Source organism: Vipera ursinii (genome assembly GCF_947247035.1).
Source record: "Vipera ursinii genome assembly, chromosome: 3".
NCBI lineage: Eukaryota > Metazoa > Chordata > Lepidosauria > Squamata > Viperidae > Vipera > Vipera ursinii.
The window spans coordinates 197,661,796-197,683,571 of NC_139516.1; the positions used below are offsets into that span (position 1 = coordinate 197,661,796).

The following is a 21,776-nucleotide window of genomic DNA, read 5'->3' on the forward strand; positions in this document are numbered from 1 at the left end:
TCATCGGTGTTGGTCCAGCACTGGTGTCCAGCACTGATGATTACCATGGTTTGGATAATGAAACTTCTGCAAGGAAACAAGCAAGCTCAGAGAACACCAAAAACTCCTCAAAGATGCAATAATAATTTCCCAATGCTTGATGCATAGATATTGTTAAGGGCTTGGAAGTTTTTAGGACTGGGCCATGGTAGTTAAACAGCTAGTTGTTGGTTTAAATTTAACAGGAAAATGACAAATAGATCCTCTGGGTTTTGGAAGAAGATATGGTAGACTTGAGTTGACTACTAAAATACATTGTAAATGTCTGGCATTTGTCTGGAACCATTAACCTGAAGCCTTTTTATAATGGTTGTGTAATAACAGAATTGCAGAAATTGCAGAGATGACATCTGTGTACACAGGGTTTCACCGCTTGGTGCAACCTTGTTGTTCCATTACTGAAGGACTTTGGGAGAGATACTTGGTACATCATCTGAAAAAATCAAACTAGCAAGATTGTGAAAAGCGTATCTAATTTGGAGTGCTTGGTTGCGATGCCCAAAAGGACACTGATGGAACTTAAGTCAGACTCCACATCCTGATCTCAACAGAAGCTACCAGAGACTCAACAAGAGAAATACTAGGCTGAAGTCACTTTAAGCTGCCGATTGCCCTCTGCATAGTCCCCTCTTGAACCCACTTCAATATCCAACTCTTCTTTGTCCCATCTGTCCTTCATCTTGCTTTGCTCTTCTTAGGCTTGATACTAGAAGCAGTGGGTGGGTAACCTAACTGGCATTTCTGCTTTGAGAAATTCTAGGTCACAATTCATGAATTAACTCCCACATGGCAGGAGTTGATTCCAGAAGCAAGTGTGTGGATTCAGAAACAGCATGGACATTCTCAAGATTATCACTCCTATGCTTTCCTCCTTCTCGGTTTACAGTCATAAGATTGGCTAGCCTACAAATTTCACTTTGCTCGGATTTGAAAGTTTCATAGCTAGATTTGTGATCTCCTATTCTAGTCATTTTCTCCCCCTGTCCTTCTTTCCACCAAACTTCTTTTGCTCTTTCTAATAGGCTAATATGCCTGTAGGCAGTACCTTGTTATATCAACTGGTGTAGTATGTAGGTCTTTTAGGAGTATTAAAAATGTGTTGGCTTTTCATCCTAATGTAAGCTGGGTGCTGTGCCAGGCAGCCTAGAGGACGCCTAAAGCTTTGTAGTCCACACAGAGAGAAAGAAATGGAATGGAATGGAATGTCTTAGAGGTGGCCTTGGTTAAACCAAAGTACTCCATATTACAACATTGTGGATATTTTCAAAAGCATAGTTAATTCTTATCCTGAAGGTAGATAGTCCTAAAGCAGGTTAGTTATTTTAATCTGAATTAAAAATGTAAGATAGATCATGGCCAGCTGGGAAACCCATTTTTTTGGGGGGAGGGGTTATTAATCGCTAAATTCCTTCAAGAGAATCAGTTATGGGCCACACACTAATGACTTGAGTCAAAGTCAATTTTGGTGAGTCCAAAGCAAAATACGCCAACTCATTTCCCATCTCTTTCCCTCTGTTCTTTCTCCATTCCCACTGGCTTGTTAGGAAAGGGACAGTGATCTAAACTGACTGCTCATAAAGAGATTTTGAAATTTAGACTGAGGAGTTAATTTATAGCTCTAATCCCTAAACTGGAAGAGTCCCAGTGATACAGAAGTCTTTCCTTTTCTAAGGAATGCCTCTATTTTACTTAGTGTCCCTGCAAAGACTACGAATCACACCTTGCCTTCAAGCGGCACCGAGTCTTGCTTTGACTCCCATCGTTGTATCATCACCAGAAATGTTAAACTGAAAAAAAAAAGCTCAAAGTACAATAGGGGAAGTGTCGAGAAGAAAGAAAAGGAAATAACAGGCAGTTGGGGAGGGGAATCAAATCAATTCCTTCTTTGAATGGGGAGACATTTCTAGATTACTGAAGAAACACAAAGGGTGTTGGCTCATATTGTAGCGTATACTGACACCGAATTGAACATCTCGTACTTAAAAAGTTGGCCCTCTTGGATGGAAAAATACAGCTGACTTGCCCACACCTGTGGACGCACCCAACTGCACCTCTTTTTGAAATGACTTTTTTTTGGAAAAGGAAGGAATGCTTACTGTTTTGAAATGCTGGAATTGCGTAAAGCTATCCTAGGCCAGCATTAATCCAGGTTTTTCCTCCTCCTCCATGTTAAGAGCCTTCCTAAGAGTTTTGTACCTGTAGATTACAGGTAGTCCTTGATTTACGACAGGTCATTTAAGTGCCTGAGTTGCAATGGCACTGAAAAAAGTGACTTATGACCATTTTTCACATGATCATTTTACAGCCTTTCTAGCATCCTCATGATCATGCGATCAAAATTCAGATGCTGGGCAACTGGTTCATACTTATGATCGTTGCTGGGTCAAGCAAAATCAGTGGGAAAGCTGGAATCACTTAATGACCATGTTATTAACTTATCAATTGCAATGATTCACTTAACAACTGTGCCAAGAAAGTTTGTAAAATGGGGCAAAACTCACTTAACAAATGTCTCACTTAGCCACAGATATTTTGGGCTCAATTGGGATCATAAGTAGAGGACTACCTGTATATGCCCCATGATCCCAAGACATTTTTGCTTCTTGAGATGAAACAGCAAAGGAATCGCACCATGACTGTCCAATATTAAGTATACAGATTGATCCGGTTATTCTATCGCAGGGAAGAAAAACCCCGTACGTAGTAAAAATGTAGTTATCAATTAAAGAGCTGGGAATTTGCTGCCTCTTTAGGATGTCTGAAAGGATGCCTGGGATGAGCAATAGAACAATGTTTGGAAGGGATCCTGGACCAAAATGGATGCCTGGGTAATGCTAAAGGCAGAATTCTCAACTGAATTGTCCCAATCTAGTCCTTCTGCATAACACCAGGTATGTCACTGGAAGGTAAAATCACAAAACTGCCTCTCACTTATTTTGGCCATGTCATGCAGGGAAATTCACTGGAGAAAGCAATTATGTTTGGAATAGTTAATGGCAAAAGGAAACCAGGCCACCAAAGAATACAGTGGCCGGACACCATCAAAGCCGACACCATCTAGAGCAGAGTAAAACTCAATGAAGCAGTGCAAGATTGGAAGATGTGGAGAGACCCAGCCCATAGAAGTGCCAAGAGTTGGACATGGCTGAAGGGTAACATAGTCATCATGTTGGGCCCAAATGGGCTTGCATTTATAGCCATATGATATTCAGGTCCCCCTCAATCCTAAGAATGCCAAAGATCAGGAATTTGAATTAAGTGGTCCTTATTTCTATTCCACCATTTGCTTTGCCATTCATTTTTGCCATACATTCTTTTAGCTGGACCCAGAATGATTCTTTAAAAAGAAGTCTCTAGTAGGGCAAAATAAGTGATTGACTCCATCTGCGGAGGGAATATCCTTTCTTCTGCCTCCAATCACACACATGAATGTTCCTTCAACTGTGATGAATTGTATCTCCTACCTGCACAGCAGATAGAATGGCTAAGTGACAAAAAAAACCCTCTCCTTTACCGAGAATACATTTGTCAATCATGGCTCATCAAAATTGTGTGATGTGTTCCATGAAGAGCAGTGTTAGAAAACTTTTTGACTGGGCTTGCTTAGAAATAAGGATTTGCTTTTCTGTGGCTTTAAAAAAAATATGGATACAAACTGTGATTGAGTGGCCTTCAACTAGAATCCATTCACAGAACATTTTCATTTTGTCAGTTTCAAAAAAGCAGTGCTGGAATTTATATAATGCTTGCAGGAAGTTCACAAACTCTTCATCAGCATAAAGTTCATAAAGTCTTCTTTATCAGTGAGAACCACCAATAAGATAATTAACTAGTTAGAGCAGAGGTGTGAAAACTTTAGAGGCTTTTGAACTTTCATCATTACCGTATACTGGGTGTTCATGGAGTGTAGCAATATCTGGAAGAGTATAGATCGCCTACAATTGTGTTAAAAGTCATGGGATCTCAAGTAACTTATTAAAGGAGCAGGTTGCTTTCTTAGAAAAAATCTGGTTCACTTCCTTTCAGTTTATTTATTTATTTATTTATTTATTTATTTATTTATTTATTTATTTATTTATTTATTTATTTATTTATTTAATTTGTATACCGCCCTTCTCCCGAAGGACTCAGGGCGGTGAACAGGGCAATACATATTAAAAGACAAAATACAAAAAATAAAAAAGATTAAACAAGGTGCCCACAAATAAGTTAAAACACATTAAAAGCAGGTTAAAACACATTAATAAAACCCAACCCCATCCCATCAGGCCAGGCCAGCTTTCTTGCCAGGCCAGTTCTTTCCACAGAGGAATCAGTGAGTGACCCACAAACAACAAGTCACATGATCAACTGACCACAACACTACACAGGACCTATATAAGCAGAGAAGAATGGGGTGAATGAGACACTTCACCCCAAACTCCACTGAAGATGTTGCCTAGTTTGGTAATAAAACATCTGGCAGCTAAACAGCAAGCACAGAGAACAGACTCCTGCCAAAACCTACAACTATGAATATTCTCAACAATATTCTCAATAATTTCTAATTGGTGAGCAATTCTACCTGCCTCAGCTATGAAGAGGTTATCCAATGATCACTGAGGGGAGATAGAGAGTGAGCAAAGGCACACAATTACTCACCTTCTGAAGGGGCTGCAAGTTTGGTCTCTGTACAAGGTGCTGCTCTGCATATGTCAGCTTCCAATCAGAGGATTTAGAAAATTCTGAAGGGTACATAGAAAAATTGGATAGAGATAAGAATGGGGACTTACCTGTAACTGAGGTATCACTGGTGATCTGTATATTCACAGTGATGAAAATTTGTACCTTCACTCTACGAGTAGTCCTCAACTTAAAACCATTAGTTTAGTGATTGTTCAAAGTTACAATGGCAGTGAGAAAAGTGACTTATGATCATTTTTCACACTTAAACTATTGCGGCATCCCCATGGTCATGTCCATATGTGATCATAATTTGGATGCTTGACAACTGGTTCATATTGATGACAGTTGCAGCATCAACTTTTGGGACCTCCTGACAAGCAAAGTCAATGAGGAAGCCAGATTCACTTAACAGCCATGTCACTAACTTAAGAACTGTAGTGATTCACTTAACAGCTGTGGCAAGAAAGGTCGTTAAATGGGGCAAAGCTCATTTAACAAATGTATTACTTAGCAACATACATGTTGGGTTCAGTTGTGGTCCTAAGTCAAGAACTACCTGTACTTTAGTAGCAACCTTCTAAAAACTGAAAAATTTGGTGGGACTCAGCAAGTGCACACCTGTTCTCCTTAGTGGAGAATGACCCAGGAAAACATCAAAATGTAAATTCACAGATGACCAGTCAAAAACCTCAGTTATTGCAGGTGATAAATTCTTTTTTTATTGTGGTCTATTATGATTCACATGGATAGGGAATAGAAAATCGAATGTCCAGAGGCAGATCAGTGTCTGTTTTCCTAAAATGTATCATTCTCTGCCTAAACACCTCTCCAAAAGTCTAATGGAGGTTCATTGTTTTACCCAATTCACAGAGATTTGGCAAAGACATGTATTTCAGAAAAATAGCAGATATGTGCTGGAAGAAATGCTTAGCTAACAAATTAAGTGTAGATGGCACTATTTAGAAAAAAAAATATTGGGATGATATACCAACTTTCCTGGGGAAGACTCCAGTTGGCAAGAAGTATTTTGATAAAAGATGGAAAGGACAATATTCTCGCTTGTAAAATAATAAAAAGTTTAGATCTAGCTATATGGCAATCTTTCTTTTCTTTTCTGTTATATATGGGATATCTATTCTTAAAGAACATAACTCACTTTGGGCTGGACTAGATTACCTTCAAGGTCCCTTCCAACTTTATTATTATTATTACTATTCCCATGTGCTTTAGCAATTCAAAACACTTACTTGTAGTATAATATATCTGTGGCACAGGTTGCCAACAGATCAAACTATTTATTTATTAAATCAATAAGGTAAAGATAAATTCAATCAGAGACAGGCTCGGTACTTGAGGATGCAAATTAAGTATGCCTTTTAGAAAGTTTTTAACCATTGACTGCAAAAGAAAAAATAAATAAATCCAAGCTAATTTCAGATAGGAAATCAGTATGCTGATATGGCTGACAAGCAAACACGTAAAGGAAGATTTTAAATTTTAGTTTGTGTGTGTGTGTGTGTGTGTGTGTGTGTGTGTGTGTGTTTAGAAAAAATATAATATGAAGCAGAAAACATACAATTTAAATTTTGTTTGATGGAAGAAAGTGGTAAAATAGCCCCTGCTAACTGGAGAGATGGAGCAAAATATGATAACCTTGCCCAAGATGGTATGAGAACAATGTCTTTCCTTCTGTTGAATAGGAGAGGAATAGGCTGAAATGCATAATATTATTCAGTCCATGGGAATGTAAGAACAATCCACAGAAAATCATGTTCCAGTAAATTGTGCAATGTGATATAGGTAAAGGTAAAGGTTCCCCCGCGTGCTAGTCATTTCCGACTCTAGGGGCTGGTGCTCATCTCCATTTGAAAGCCGAAGAGCCAGCGCTTGTCCGAGGACGTCTCCGTGGTCATGTGGCCAGCATGACTAGATGCCAAAGGTGCACAGAATGCTGTTACCTTCCCACCATAGTGGTCCCTATTTTTCTACTTGCATTTTTATGTGAGCATTGAAATAGGAAGAAGTTGAAGAGTTTTCCAGAAACAGTTAAAGGAAATTATGGCCATACGTATCTAGGGAGATTCTCAATTATCCAGGTCATGGCTGCCCCACGACCGATCTTCAGAGTGCTAATGACCAGATGACTGCTAAGGAAGATAAATCCTTCCATTGTTCACCATTCAGCCAGAATTTTTGTCAGTTATGTTAGCAACTAGACAGAACTGAGATGTAGAGAATGTAAACAAGCAGTTGTCATTTAGAATTGATTGTTGGAAATTTAAGGCAAGTTTACCATTCCACCACGGAAAATGTGGGGGAAAGTTACTGTAAAGCACGGCATCAGTCTTAACTGTCAATGGTTATAACCTGTTGGGATAGTGATGAGTACATTCACTTTTTTAACCATTCCATGCTGAGTTACTGGGAAGCTTTAGCCAAGTTCAGGATTGCCCAAAGTATCTTAATGGTAGTTCAGAGACCTGATTCAATTAATGTGAAGCTTGAGAAGTCATCATATCATCTTGCCCTATCTCAGTTAAAAGGAAGTGGGGTGATAATGGTGATGCCTCTTCACTTCATTTTGACCTTGGTTAAAATACCTGCAGGATGCTTGGACAGCAATTTTATGCTTGCTGTGCTCACTAAGGAGCAGTCAACTGGTTTATGGTTGTTCTTTTATTGGCAACTCTTGCAGTGCTGATGCTGGAGAAAAGGCTCAAATGGGAAGAGAAATGCAGGAACACAGGTTCCTGTAATTTTCTCAAGCAGCCTGCTGTTCCATACCACACTATGGTCTTGATAGTCTTACCTTAAGGCCAAGAAAGGATTAAACATCAAAAGTGTGCAGGCCTGGGTTGATTATTTTCATACCTTGTTCAGCGATGCTCCTAATGTCTCAATTTTCACATAATGTCACCCTGAAGTCAAGAGACTGATTTCCTGTTCCTCCTTCTAAGATGGTTAAACTTATTTTGCAATTGAAAAACCAAAGGCAAAGTAATTGAGGGTGATTTGATCGGTTCAAGGCAAATGTGACTGCTCTTTCTTTGAGAGCTGATGTAGATCCATCATAGTAGATAAAAATGAAATAGGAGGAATCTGGCAAGTATTCACTCTATCAGCTTGCTGTGCATGAGAGGAAAAAGTAGTGGATACTGGATGAGGCAGGACAATATCTCAGTGGAAGAACAAGCTGAGAGCAATATCTAAGGGAGGAATAGTTGACACTAGATCAGTGTCTTATTTTTCAAGATATAACAGAAAAATGCACTAATCCCCTTCAGGATATCATCTTTCTTGCCTTCATTGACCTAAAGGCAACTTTTGATTTGATCTTTACAGATAGGTTATGAGAGAAATTGGATGCTTCTTTTATCAATGACAAATCTGATACTGCATGGAAAGAATACACTGTGCAAATCTACTGTGTCATTTTGGAAATCAAAATTCCGCATTCAAAAAGGAGTGAAGCAAGGATAGGTTTTGGCTCCATTGCATTTTTAACTTGTATATTAATTCTTTGCTGGAAGTGTAGATAAAACCCGAGAATCATCTCCAAGGTTGGCCAACAGATCAGTTTTGATATCCTGATCAGCAATCCTCTCTACCGTGCAGATATGCCCATTTGAAGATAGGGATGTCCAACCATGGCAACTTAAAAGACTTGTGGATTTCAACTCCCAGAATTCTCCATTTTACTAATATAAATATCAAATTATATCTGTATACATCATTCAAAATATTCATTAACAATAATATATTTCATTCAGCAAAAAAAGTGGGGGAGAGAAGGTAAGATGGATATGGCCAGTCCTTCCATAAAAGAGAGTGAGGGTTTAAAGCAGGAATTCTGGGAGCTGAAGCCCACAGGGTTAAAGTTTCCAAAGTTGGACACCCCTACTTTAAACCCTCACTCTCTTTTGTGGAAAGATTGGTTGTAGTAACTCTTTCCACAAGACCTGTCATTCCTCCTAACCTAGGGAATCAATGAAATAAGGACCAAATTATGCTATAATTTGTTTACTTTGCTTCTCTGTATCTGTAGAACCCATATATAGCTCTGATCATGTGAAATGGTACAGAATACCAGCATATAAATTCAGATTTTTTTTTAAAATGCAAGTACTTATTCAGAGAGTCAGTAATGCAGAAATTGCAGTAATGGACCCAGGTTCACCTTTATTACACCTGAAGGCATAATTCCTCAAAGGGAATCTCAAATAATCTGGCTGTAGTAAAGGTTTAATGCTGGTAGTGAGAACGAGGCTTAATTTTGCTCTTCTCCAAAGCAAACCAAATTGAAAGAACGCCCACCTGGAAGAAACATCTACTGTTAAGAAGCCTATTTCACAAATTTTCCTCACAAGGCCTTCAAGGCCATTAACACCAAGATGGTGAAAGGCAGATCAGCTTTAAGAAAACAAATTCTGAAATAAAAAGAACGTCCAGAATTGGGAGGAGGAGAGAGCAAAATGAATTAAAGAAAGCAATAAATAACAATACATATGAAGGAATTTTTGTGAGGTATTGTTATTAAATTATATTCTTGACTGTGTTAGTCAAAGAATTGAGAACAATGGTAAGAATTCTATAAAAAGTAGGGGTAGGATAGATCTCCAAGCACAAGATTTAGCCCTGGAATGTTCTGACAAATACCTTGTGCAGTAATTCTACTTTTAGTGTAAATCACTGTGGCTACAAGAAATAAAGTTTACTTTCCTTCTCCAGGATAGATAGTCCTTGTCTTATGATTGTAATAGAGCCTGTCCATTACGGTCATACATTGTGACAATTGTAAAGTGGGTCACTCCTCTGACCGCACCTGATTTTATGACCTTTTCCAATGATCATTAAGTGAACACAGTGGCCATTATGCAAACATTATAGTTGTTAAATGAACACATTGTTTGCACTGGGGCATTTTTGCCAAAACCAGAAGTAAATGCTGGTTTTCAGCAAAAACATTGCAAATCACATATCCATGGAATGCTGCAAACAGCCATAAATGCGGACTGCTTGTCAAGTGCCCAAAATGCTGACATGTGCATCTATCAGAACCACAGCATAAGTACATTTGGGGAGGGGGGTCCATCATAACTTTAATTGGCCAATAAGTGACCAATATAGGTCAAGGACTATCTGTAATTATCAAAGACAGGATCACTTTGTGAAAGAAATGGAAGTGTATTAAGGAGAGTCCAGATCTGGTGGTGCTTCATGTCTAAGGTGGCTTTAGATGGGGGTCAGGCAACCTCAAGAAGACCAATCATATTGTGTTCACTCTTGTTTCAGAGGAAATCAATGAGTGCCAGTGGGACAGAATGATTACCTTCACATTTTGCTTATGGCTTCCTGGGATCATCTGTCAAACAGGATACAAGACCAGAGAGGTATTTGGTCTGATCCAGCAAAACTCTTCTGGTGAGACGCATACAAGAACCAAATTCATGCTGAGACTCCTACTGATACTTCTCTGCGGCATCATGATTTATGTCAGAATTATAGCTGAGATTCATGATGGGACAAATCTATTACTTATTCAAGCAGTATTCCAGAAATGACAACTTAACCTCATGCAAGTTTATTCCTACATGATTGATTGATTGATTGATTGATTGATTGATTGATTGATTGATTGACTGATTGAATGATTATTAAATGGAGGGAGTTTTTAGAATGAAAAAGCAGAGATTCACACATGACACTATTCAGTAAGAGACTTACATTTCTGAATATGAAATAGTTTTAGTTTAGATATAAACTAAACTATATTTATTTGTATAGAACACATAAAAAAGCTGTTGTCATGATTAGATTTGAAGTCAGGTTTAAATAATTGACAACCACAAAGGCCACCATATGACCTTAGGCCAATCTTCATTGACACCTTCCACATCTGTAGACTTTACTTCCCAGAAATCCTCAACCTGTGGGGCCATTGCTGAGGATTATGGAAATTGAAGCCCACGGACCTCAACACCTAAAGCGACTAGGTTGCATAAGTCTAATATAGTACACTAGTATGAAGAAAAAGGAGAGTGTGCATTTTGCATACGTTGATTCTCTTTGGAGGTACACATGCAGTTAAGCAGTGAGGAAAGAAGTAAATTTGGTACCATAGTTAAGAGTAATATTTGACTAGGTGATCAGAGCTTCAGTAAGCAAATAAAGGATATGTACTGGAAACTGGTAAAAGGATTTCAAACTATTTCACTGCACTATAGATACTCCTTGCTTAACAACTGGATACTTACCAGTAATGACTGTTCAAAATTACATCGGATCTCCCCCAAGCTACTTATGTCTCAGTTCTGGAGTTCCAATGGCTGTATGGTCACATGACCACATTTCAGATGATTGGCAACTGACTCGCCGATTGCTATGTGACTGTGGGATGCTACAATCGGCGAGTCAGTTGCCAATCATCTGAAATGTGATCATGTGTCCATACAGCCATTGGAACTCCAGAACTGAGACATAAGTAGCTTGGGGGAGATCCGATGTAATTTTGAACAGTCATTACTGGTAAGTATCCAGTTGTTGTTGTTGTTGTTGTTGTTGTTGTTGTTGTTGTTATTGTTATTATTGTTATTATTGTTATTATTGTTATTATTGTTATTATTGTTATTATTATTATTATTATTATTATTATTATTATTATTATTATTATTTTATTTTATTTTATTTTATTATTATTTTGCAGTTTCCAGCCTTTTCGGATGGCTTTGGGCACAAAGCCCATGGGAATATATTGATTTACTTAACAGCTACCATATTGATTTAATGACTGTGGTGTTCACTTAACAACTGCTGCAAAAAAGGTTGTAAAATTGGCTTAAGTCACTTGGGTGCCCCTACTTATTTTTTTTTATTAAAAAGTTTTACAATACATTTTATTTTTAACAAACAAAACACAACCCCACCCCACCCCCTTCCCACTCCCCAACCCTCCCCAACCCCTCCCTCCCTTCCCCCTCCCCCCTCCCCGACTTCCCAGAGCTAAGTACAGGGTATAAGAATACAAACAATCATAATCTACCTTATGCAAACAATCATAAACTATTAAAACTATCGCACTTTAACTTTAACTATATGCAACAGAGAGATACTGTGGAGTAAATATGGGACTAAAAAGTATTATCCAGCATTTGAATAATTATTGATGTGATATTTATACTGTTTGGGTGCCCCTACTTACAACTGTCATGACCTATGACACAAATTCTGGATTTTATTGTGGTTGTGAGTCAAGAACTACTGTATGTCAAAAAAATGGGCACGGAGTCCCAAATATGTCAACTGGCTTGGTGAGCAAATAAATTTTATGCAGCAGTGTCAAGATGCATTTGATCTCATTTACTAGTATTGGGCACATTTCTCTAAACAAAAAATATATATTTAAAAATGACAATTAACTGTCCACACGCCTGTGATTTCTTGCACAGAGAATACGATTCTTTTCTTTCACTTCTAATATTTATCTTTTTTATTATCATTGTGGCTTCTTGTCCAGAGAGGGAATAGTTAGATACACATTGTAATAATTTTATGTTTTATACTGGGATTATTGAAAGAGATGTGCTGTAACAAAGGCGTTGTAAAGAGTTTTGATTATACTACAGATAGATATTTTTTCATTCTCTCTTGCTCTCTGAGGAATTGAAGTTTCTTAGAATTTATGGTTATGACAAGACTTTTAACAGAATGAAAGGATTTGATATAATTACTGTATCTTAGTTGCATTGTAAAAAAAAGAAGAAATCTTTTGAACTAACCATCACTTTTGCTGTGATGTATAGCTAACCACAACTGATTTGCTACAATTTAGAATCTGCTATGAAACTGCTATTGTTGTTGTTAGCTGCGAAGTCGTGTCCGACCCATCGCGACCCTATGGACAACATTCCTCCAGGCCTTCCTGTCCTCTACCATCTTCTGGAGTCCATTTAAGCTCACGCCTACTGCTTCAGTGACTCCATCCAGCCACCTCATTCTCTGTCGTCCCCTTCTTCTATTGCCCTCGATCTTCCCCAGCATTAGGCTCTTCTCCAGGGAGTCCTTCCTTCTCATTAGGTGGCCAAAGTACTTGAGTTTTAGCTTCAGGATCTGGCCTTCTAAAGAGCAGTCAGGATTGATCTCCTCTAGGACTGACCGGTTTGATCGCCTTGCAGTCCAAGGGACTCGCAGGAGTCTTCTCCAGCACCACAGTTCAAAGGCCTCAATTCTTTGGCGCTCAGCCTTTCTTATGGTCCAACTTTCACTACCATACATTGCAACTGGGAAGACCATCGCCTTGACTATACGCACTTTTGTTGACAGGGTGATGTCTCTGCTTTTTAGTGTGCTGTCTAGATTTGCCATGGCTTTCCTCCCCAGGAGCAAGCGTCTTTTAATTTCTTGGCTACAGTCCCCATCTGCAGTGATCTTGGAGCCCAGGAAAATAAAATCTGTCACTACCTCCATTTCTTCCCCATCTATTTGCCAGGAATTGAGAGGGCCAGATGCCATGATCTTGGTTTTCTTAATGTTAAGTTTCAACCCAAGTTTTGCACTCTCCTTCTTCACCTGCAACAAGAGGCTCTTTAGTTCTTCTTCACTTTCTGCCATTAGAGTGGTATCATCTGCGTATCTTAGGTTGTTGATATTTCTTCCGGCAATCTTAATTCCAACTTTTGATTCATCTAGCCCTGCCTTTCTCATGATGTGCTCTGCATATAAGTTAAATAGGCAGGGCGACAGTATACAGCCTTGCCGGACTCCTTTCCCAATTTTGAACCAATCAGTGGTTCCGTGTCCAGTTCTCACTGTTGCTTCTTGACCCGCATATAGGTTTCTCAAGAGACCAATAAGATGGTCTGGTACTCCCATCTCTTTAAGAACTTGCCACAGTTTGTTATGATCCACACAATCAAAGGCTTTAGCATAGTCAATGAAGCAGAAGTAGATGTTTTTCTGGAACTCCCTAGCTTTCTCCATGATCCAGCGTATGTTGGCAATTTGATCTCTAGTTCCTCTGCCTCTTCGAAATCCTGCCTGCACTTCTGGTAGTTCTCGATCCACATACTGCTGAAGTCTAGCTTGTAGGATTTTAAGCATGACTTTACTAGCATGAGAAATGAGTGCAATGGTGCGATAGTTTGAACATTCTTTGGCACTGCCTTTCTTAGGAATTGGAATGTAAACTGATCTTTTCCAATCCTGTGGCCACTGTTGAGTTTCCCAAATTTGCTGGCAAAGAAACTGCTATTATGCCTGTTTAATTTGTAGATCAAAGTACCCCAATTTGTTATTCAAGCTAGTAAGAATATTAATTCACATTAATCTATTGTGAGATCCAACGTAAGAATATTAATCCACATTAATCTATTGTGAGATCCAACGTAGTGTGGTTAAGATGTACCAGGGTGATCCAGGTTAAAATCCATTCAGGCTTATTGGGTGACTTTGAGCAAGTCAATATTAATTATTAATATTAGTTCACTATTTAAAATCAATATTAATTAATATTACAAGTCCTTGCATGAAGAAAATTAAGACAAGGAACCACTGTCTTTTATGAAAAGGGGTGTTAAAGCCTGTCAAAGAAATGGTTCTGTTTATTAATCAGTGAGGGCTACTTCAAAATCCATAAAATTAATAATTAATGTTGCATTTGTTTCAGATATGAAAGGCGAAATGAAAAGGGAATATTTGTAGGAGGAAGAGTGGCAGAATCTGGGTGCAGAGTTAAAAGAGGAATCAACCCAGAATTCCTACATAAGCACAAGCAAACTAAATTCAACCTCCCTTGAATTCTGTTGTCCCTTATCTAATCCCAAATTGGTGCTAACTGTTAGTTGAGAAGATTCCTGTAAATAAATAAATAAAGCAATAAATCAGTTTAATTGGACCTTCACTATGGATCTATATTTTGCGCCTGACATATTCACCTCAGAAAAATATACATATTAGATATTGCCTATTTTTCTGGTAAGGAACAGAAAAAAAGATCCTACTGGCAATTCTTTTGATTAACAAATAGCCAGGCACATTTAACAAAGAGTAATGGTTCACCAAAGAGCTTTCTGAGGAAATGAGAGTCTTGGCAAAGAATAAGAAGTTGAAAACATGAAGCACCTTAACACAAGTGAGGAAAATATGCATCTCTGTGGAAATGGTTAACTAGAACTCCCAGCATCTTTACAAATGTCCGCTTCTAATGGAAGCTGTAGATACTCACTGTAGGAAGATCAGAGATAACCTACTGTTATTTGAAGGAGACCAGGACTAGGAACCAAGGACTTGAAGAAAGACTTTTGGTGACTTAGGATGGGAATTTATTTTTACAAGTTCTGTAATTAGCATATGAGCCTCAGGAAATCCCAGATCTGGGCAGTTGAAGACATGGTGATTACATGTAGTTGATGTGTGTTTTCCTTTTATTTACTCATGTTCGATTCTCAGAGCCTGCCTAGACAAGTCCCTGCAGTTTCCTTGGCAAGGTTTTCCAGAAGTGATTTGCTATTGTCTCCTTCCTAGTGCTGACAGAGAGTGATTGGCCCAAGGTCACCCATCTGGCTCTGTGCCTAAGGCAGAACTAGAACTCACAATCACCTGGTTTCTAGCCTGATGTCTTAACCACAACACCAAACTGGGTTACATTTTACTTAGTAGGAATACTAATATCATTTGATATCTTTTCTCCTGGATTGTTTTTGTTGTTTTACTTCTCAGGTTGGACTGCAGTCCTCCTATATTTTTTCTAGTCTCTCATCCAAATCCTAAACAGATCCAACCCTACTTAGCATTTTCAAGATTCATCCATCCTGGCCAGAGATTGCCATCTGCTGTAGTACGATGTAATTCAATGCTCCTAGTAAAAACATGCTGCATTGATTTGAATTAGATTGTTGTGGCTCAACACAGTTTAATCCTGGGATCATTTTCAGATAGTCAAAGGTAGATGCAGACATTATCTCCAAGGTCATTGGATCAGTTCATCAAAACAGGGAAAAGAATTCAAATTTTTGGTGTTTGCTTTTTTAAAATGCCTCTAGACAAAACATTAGCCATTAGTGTAGTCTGCCCTAACAGGATGTGAAAATATAGTTAATCACCCTACACAGTATAAAGAATAACTTTATTTTGCATATTTTCAGATTTGGACATATTTGTTCCTCATTGTTTTGACCTAAGGCTCCTTTACATCCCAGGTGATGGCCATTTGCCAGAATTGGGCAGAGGATAGATATATGCTCATTAAAAAAAATACCTCAAGTTAGACAGTGTCTCATTAAATTTGGGAACAGCACAATCCTCCAAAGATGCAGCAGCTCAGTCAAAATTACAAAGTACTAACTCTAAAATTAACTTGCTCTGGGATATTTTAAAATAGTAGATTGCTAGTTCTGAGCTGATGGGTGTTCTCCTACTCTTGATGAAATATAGAAGTGGTTTATTACATATATAATTATATCCTTGCTCAGTACTGTTATTTCCTAGTTCTAGAATAATAGTCTAAATGCAAACAGACTGTCTGTAATATCAAAAGGGCATTGCATCATAAAAACCTCTAAGAAAAAACAGGTAACAAAGGCTAAACAATCCCTGTTTCTCCTTTCCTCCCAGATCTGAATTTGCTCTGATCTTTTAGGGCAATTCTGCTTCCTTGCACTTCATCTAAAATGGTCTTCAAATAGGGAAGAAACGTGGTGATTGAGTTCACACAGTACATTAAATGTGGATTTGGTACTGAATGTTTCCAGGACCAGCAGGGTCCAAACAAACACTGTTCATTTGACTAGATTCACACCTCAGGCTAGAAGAATGAAATTGTTTATTTTGTGGTTTATCATGAACCCATTATTTAATGTATTGAGTGAACAGGCTATCTCTTTAAGTCATAGGCTTTCAATCATGGGTCCCATCTAGATTTTTATTTTTTACCATACTCTGAAAGTGCCCTGCTAACTTGACTAATCAGTTGAAAATACCTAATTACTCTAACTTTCTATTTAAGCAATTTTTAAAATCATGTTCATATTTAGGTAGATTTAACAGACTATAATTGTGTCTCATGGTTCCTCAAAGGAGGAAGTCTGATGTTGGAATTCTCCTTCTTAGGAATCGAAAGGAGTGGTTGTGGGGGTTTAAAAGGTTGCAATGATGGGGATTTGTCTATCTTGACATTTTTGATTCATGAAAAAAATGGGAGGGTTTTGACCTGACAATTGTGGCTGCCAACTTTTATCTCTTCCTGTGGACAATGCTGCCCTTTCCAAAAAACAACCTATCAATCTTTCTCAAATTAAAGTGCAAGAATTAAGGGAATGGAAAACCTACACCTATTGAATCAGGCATTTTCAGTGCACTGTTCCGTGTCCCCAGGATCAGGAAAAATAAAAGAGATAGTACAGGTAGCCCTCGACTTATGACCACAATTGAGCTCATTTTTTTTGTTTTTAAGTAAGACTGGAACAATTCAGTTGAGAATTCTGCCTTTAGCATTACCCAGGCATCCATTTTGGTCCAGGATCCCTTCCAAACATTGTTCTATTGCTCAACCCATGCATCCTTTCAGACATCCTAAAGAGGCAGCAAATTCCCAGCTCTTTAACTGATGACTACATTTTTACTATCAGAAAAACCTACGGTACATACGGCGTTTTCTTCCCTGTGATAGAAAAACTGGATTAATCTGTGTACTTAATGTTGGATAATCATGGTGCGATTCCTTTGCTATTTCCTCTCAAGAAGCAAAATGTCTTGGTACCATGGGGCATATACAGGTAGTCCTCTACGTATGGCCACAATCAGACCCAAAATTTCTGTTGTTAAGTAGACATTTGTTAAGTGAGTTTTGCCCCATTTTAGGAGCTTTTTTTGCCACAGTTGTTAAATGAATCACTGCAGTTGACAAGTTAGTAACACGATTGTTAAGTGAATGTGACTTTGCTTGTCAGAAGGTTGCAAAAGGTGATCATCGGACCTTGGGAAACAGCAAGTGTGAACCAATTGCCGAGCATCTGAATTTCGATCATGGGGCTGCTAAAAAGATCATAAGTGTGAAAAATGGTCACTTTTTTCAGTGCCATTCTAACTTTGAATGGTCACTAAATAAAGTGTTGTAAGTTGAGGACTACATGTAATCTCTTCTAAATAATTCTACCAGCAGATTGCTAGAACAGGAAGGAATCCTGAGTGTGGATGAAGAGATGCAAATATCTCTCATTTGTTTGTTCTTTTGCTTTGTCTGACTGTGTCTGGCATCAATGAAGTATGTGTGCAGACCCAAGAACGTAGCTGACAGATGGAAATGTTGTAAATGTGCAGATGATCTAAATATCACCCAAGGTTTTTTGTTTTGGCCTCTAATGTGCTAATAACCAGTGGGATTACATTTGCCACATTATACCATAATCTTTCGACTTCAAATTTCAGATCTTGATATCTCCAATTCTTTGTCTTCTGTTCTATTGTCCCCTAATACTGTTACATCAGTTATTAACAATTTCTTCTTTTCTTCCAAATAGAAAGAACTGGAGAAAAACGGCAAAATACAAAGATTTGCAAATAGAGAATGTGGCAAAAGGAAGCAAAGATAATACCAATAGGAATAGAAGCCTGGGATGCAATCCCAAAACATCCAGATTATCACTTGAACACCACTGATATTGACAAAATCACCATCAGTCAATTTACTTGGAGCAGTTTATATCCTGCAACAATATTTTTAATACCATCAAACAACATTTGTCTATTCCAGGTCCTTGAGAAAGACTCAGTAGATGAATAAGAATGCTAAATCCAGTCTAAACATCTGTTTGACTGTGTGATGAACCATATTTTCCCAATATACTGAAATTTTCCATTCAAAACACATTCAAGCTTCTCCCACCACAAAAAAACTTTTTAAAAAATTGGAAAAACCCTCCAAAGTTAATTGACATCATTAAAATATCCTAACACTTAAAAGAAGGGGCAGTCAAACTTAACACTTAAAAGACTGCATTTTACATCTGAGGAGGAACTCAAGAGAAGCCTTCCTCTTTGTGCTCCTATGAACCTCTGAGAATACCGATAAGGTCTCTGCTAACAACTAAATTTATAATTGGAGAGAGTCTCCCTCAACTATTTAATCTGGTGTATAGAATTTGGGAGATTTCTTGGGAGATCAAATAGTAAATATATACCGTTTTGCTTCATTTATTAGATTAATATGGTCTTTTCCCAGAGAAGCTCAAGGCAGCTTACATAGGCATCTCCCTTCATTTTATGGCTGTAAAAATAAGGCTGTGTAGCTAGACTGAGACATAGTGATTGGTCCAAAGTGGATTTCAGAAATACAAAACACAACCATCAGATACAGAAGAAAATATATTAAACACAATGATTGGAGACATCTTAGAATACTCCTGGTCCCCTGGGAACTCCAGGCCTGAAAACAAAGTCAGGTCTTAAGGGACTTATGGAACATTAATGCAGATGGAGCTAACCTCATTTCAGGGCTGAGAATGTCCCATAAAGCAGGTGCTACTGCTGAGAAGATGCTGAGAAGATCCATCTCTTGGGACCCACCAGGTGTAAATCACTAGCAGTTAGGACCTGAAGCCTACTTTCTCTGCCAGATCCAATGGGACGGCAGATGTTATTGGGAAGACGAGGTCCCCAAGATAACTCAGTTCCATGCAATAGGCTTAAAAGGTTAAAACCAGCACCTTGAATTGGCTCTGGGTGCAAACTGGTAACCAATAGAGGTCATAGAGCACCACTAGGAATGGGCAAAACTGGTGCATAATGTGAAACTGCAAAGGCCTTCCAAGCCACGACTGCCACTGCTCTTTGAGCCAAAGGTGTGAGTCCAGGAGGACCCTTAGATTCCGGAGAATCAGGGGCAATGCCACCCCACCCAACACCAAAGAAGGCATAGCCTAGAACTGACAGTCCCCCTGTAATCTATTGGGATTTTACTTGAACTGTTTCACGTGTCTGTTTGAATGCTGCTTAAAGTTGCTCAATTGGTGTGTCTGTGTAACGGCCACTGACTTGCCAAACTTGCTGTCTCCAAGAAGATCATTGGATGATTTGGGGCGGGAATGGGTTCCTTTAAACCTATTGGCTGCCGCCTAGTGGCCAACCGTATAAGTAGCTGCGCAGAAGCCTCTGATTCAGTTCTGTTCCTGTTTGCCTCAATAAAGCAATGTTCCTGTTTGCAACCTCTCGTCTCGCTTACTGCCTCCAAAGAACTCACTACACAACACCCCCAAACCCAAACCCAAACCCAAACCCACTCAGTCTTGCCAGGGTTCAGTTGAAGTCGGTTGTTCCCTATCCAGGCGCCAGCCTCCAGCCTCCAGGTTAAGACATGTTTACTTCGGGAAAACGTGATCTCAGTCTTTCAAGCAAAACTTTACTAGAGCTACCAGATCTGTATTGTAAGAACCCAAGAGACCACTGTGTGTCAGCCAAGAGTTTGAATTTTCTGTATCTCTTTGCTACCATCCAATGTTTATTTGTATTGCTGTAATAGAAATGGATAGCTCTAATAAAACAGTAGACATGGCCATCCTACTCGGGATGTATGGGAAGGCTTCCTAGCAGGGAGCCCATCATTTGCAGCAAAAAGACAAAGTCAGCTTTTGTTCTCTGACAACTCGCTTGCCACCATATACAAGCATGTCAAAAACCGTACTAAAGTGTCCATTATGCTTTCATAAGGCACTTCAATCTTTTCCCTTCATGAGGGTTAGGTTTTTATGTGAAGTTTCAAATGTCTACAATACTTTTCCCTCACAGCAGAATTAAAGCCAGTCGCTGGGGCAAAAAATCTTAGCATTCTGTTCAGCTCTTTCATGGGAGGGAAAAAAAACCATAACGATTCCAGTCAGTCTTTGCACAATAAGTTATTAGCTGTTTCAGTGTCATCTGTTCTTTTCCACAACCCCTGGTGAGTTAAGGTCCCTTCTTTTGCACTTATTCTCTGTGGCTTTTATATTTTCTGGGACAAACCTTTATCACTAACTAGAAGCGTACTTCACATTCTCTAATTCAACCCTTTCAAGTGGGACACTGCACATCCCTAGCTGAGATATTTCTTCCTAGTTCATGCATTTTGTCTTTTGGTGTAACTAGCCCGCCATGCTGGGCCAGGCCATTTAACATCCAATTTGAGCCAGAATGTTATTTAATCTGGTTCTTAAACAGAGTTCAGCTACTGTGGATCTGCAGAACTCTGAGCCATTTCAAGCTTCACTCATACCAAGATTCAGGGCATTTTATCCCAATTGGCAGTTTTTATTAATCGCTTAGAGATGGTATCACTGAAACACAGGGACAAATGTCTATCTATGTGGTTGTCAAAAGTGACTTGATAGCACAGAATTCATATTGCAATTCCAAATAAATCAATAAACAAGAAATGCAGGTAGTCCTCGACTTACGACCAGAATTGAGCCCAAAATTTATGTTGCTGAGACATTTGGTAACATTTTTATGGTCTTTTTGCCACAGTTGCTGAGTGAATCAATGCAGTTGTTAAGTTAGTAACACAGGTTGTTAAGGGAAACTGGCTTTCCCACTGACTTTGCTTGTTAGCAAGTCACAAACCAAGATCATGTGACACACACACACACACCCCTCCCGGTCACTGCAACTGTCATAAATATGAGTCAATTGCCAAGTGTTTGAAGTTTGATCATGTGACCAGGGATGATCACATTAATGTGAAAAAACAGTCATTATTCCCTTTTTTTTAAGTGCTGTTGTAACTTTGAATGGTCAGTAAAAGATCTGTTATAAGTGAAGAACTACCTGTAATGCAATTCAAATATCAAAACACTTCTACTTTCATTTTAAATTAGTTTTTCCCCCACTGTTATGGCTGTAAAATTACATATACAAATACATGTATGTGAGAGAGGTGGCTTAGAAACAAGATTTTCAATTATTTCAAGTGAGTGTCAGCTGCTCTTTGCACCTCGTAGGCCTCATGAAACTAGAATGAATTATGCAAAATTAAATTTTAAAATCTTGAATAAATTATGCAAATGCTCCCAAGAAGTTACAGAAAATAGGTTTCTCCCCCTCCCCTTGGG

The 21,776-nt window shown here is 38.6% G+C and overlaps 1 protein-coding gene across 3 annotated transcripts in view; it reads right to left on the reverse strand.

Moving 5' to 3' along the window:
- Positions 1–21,776, reverse strand: part of SAMD12 (sterile alpha motif domain containing 12) — a 272,823-nt gene that overhangs the window by 19,822 nt on the left and 231,225 nt on the right. For 2 of the 3 annotated variants that reach the window (XM_083359832.1, XM_083359831.1), the window contains exon 5: positions 4,681–4,763. The exons of the other annotated variant lie outside the window; for it this stretch is intronic. In XM_083359832.1, the coding sequence (XP_083215958.1) occupies positions 4,681–4,763 (83 nt within the window). The remainder of the gene's footprint in view (positions 1–4,680; positions 4,764–21,776) is intronic. 3 annotated transcript variants of the gene reach the window in all.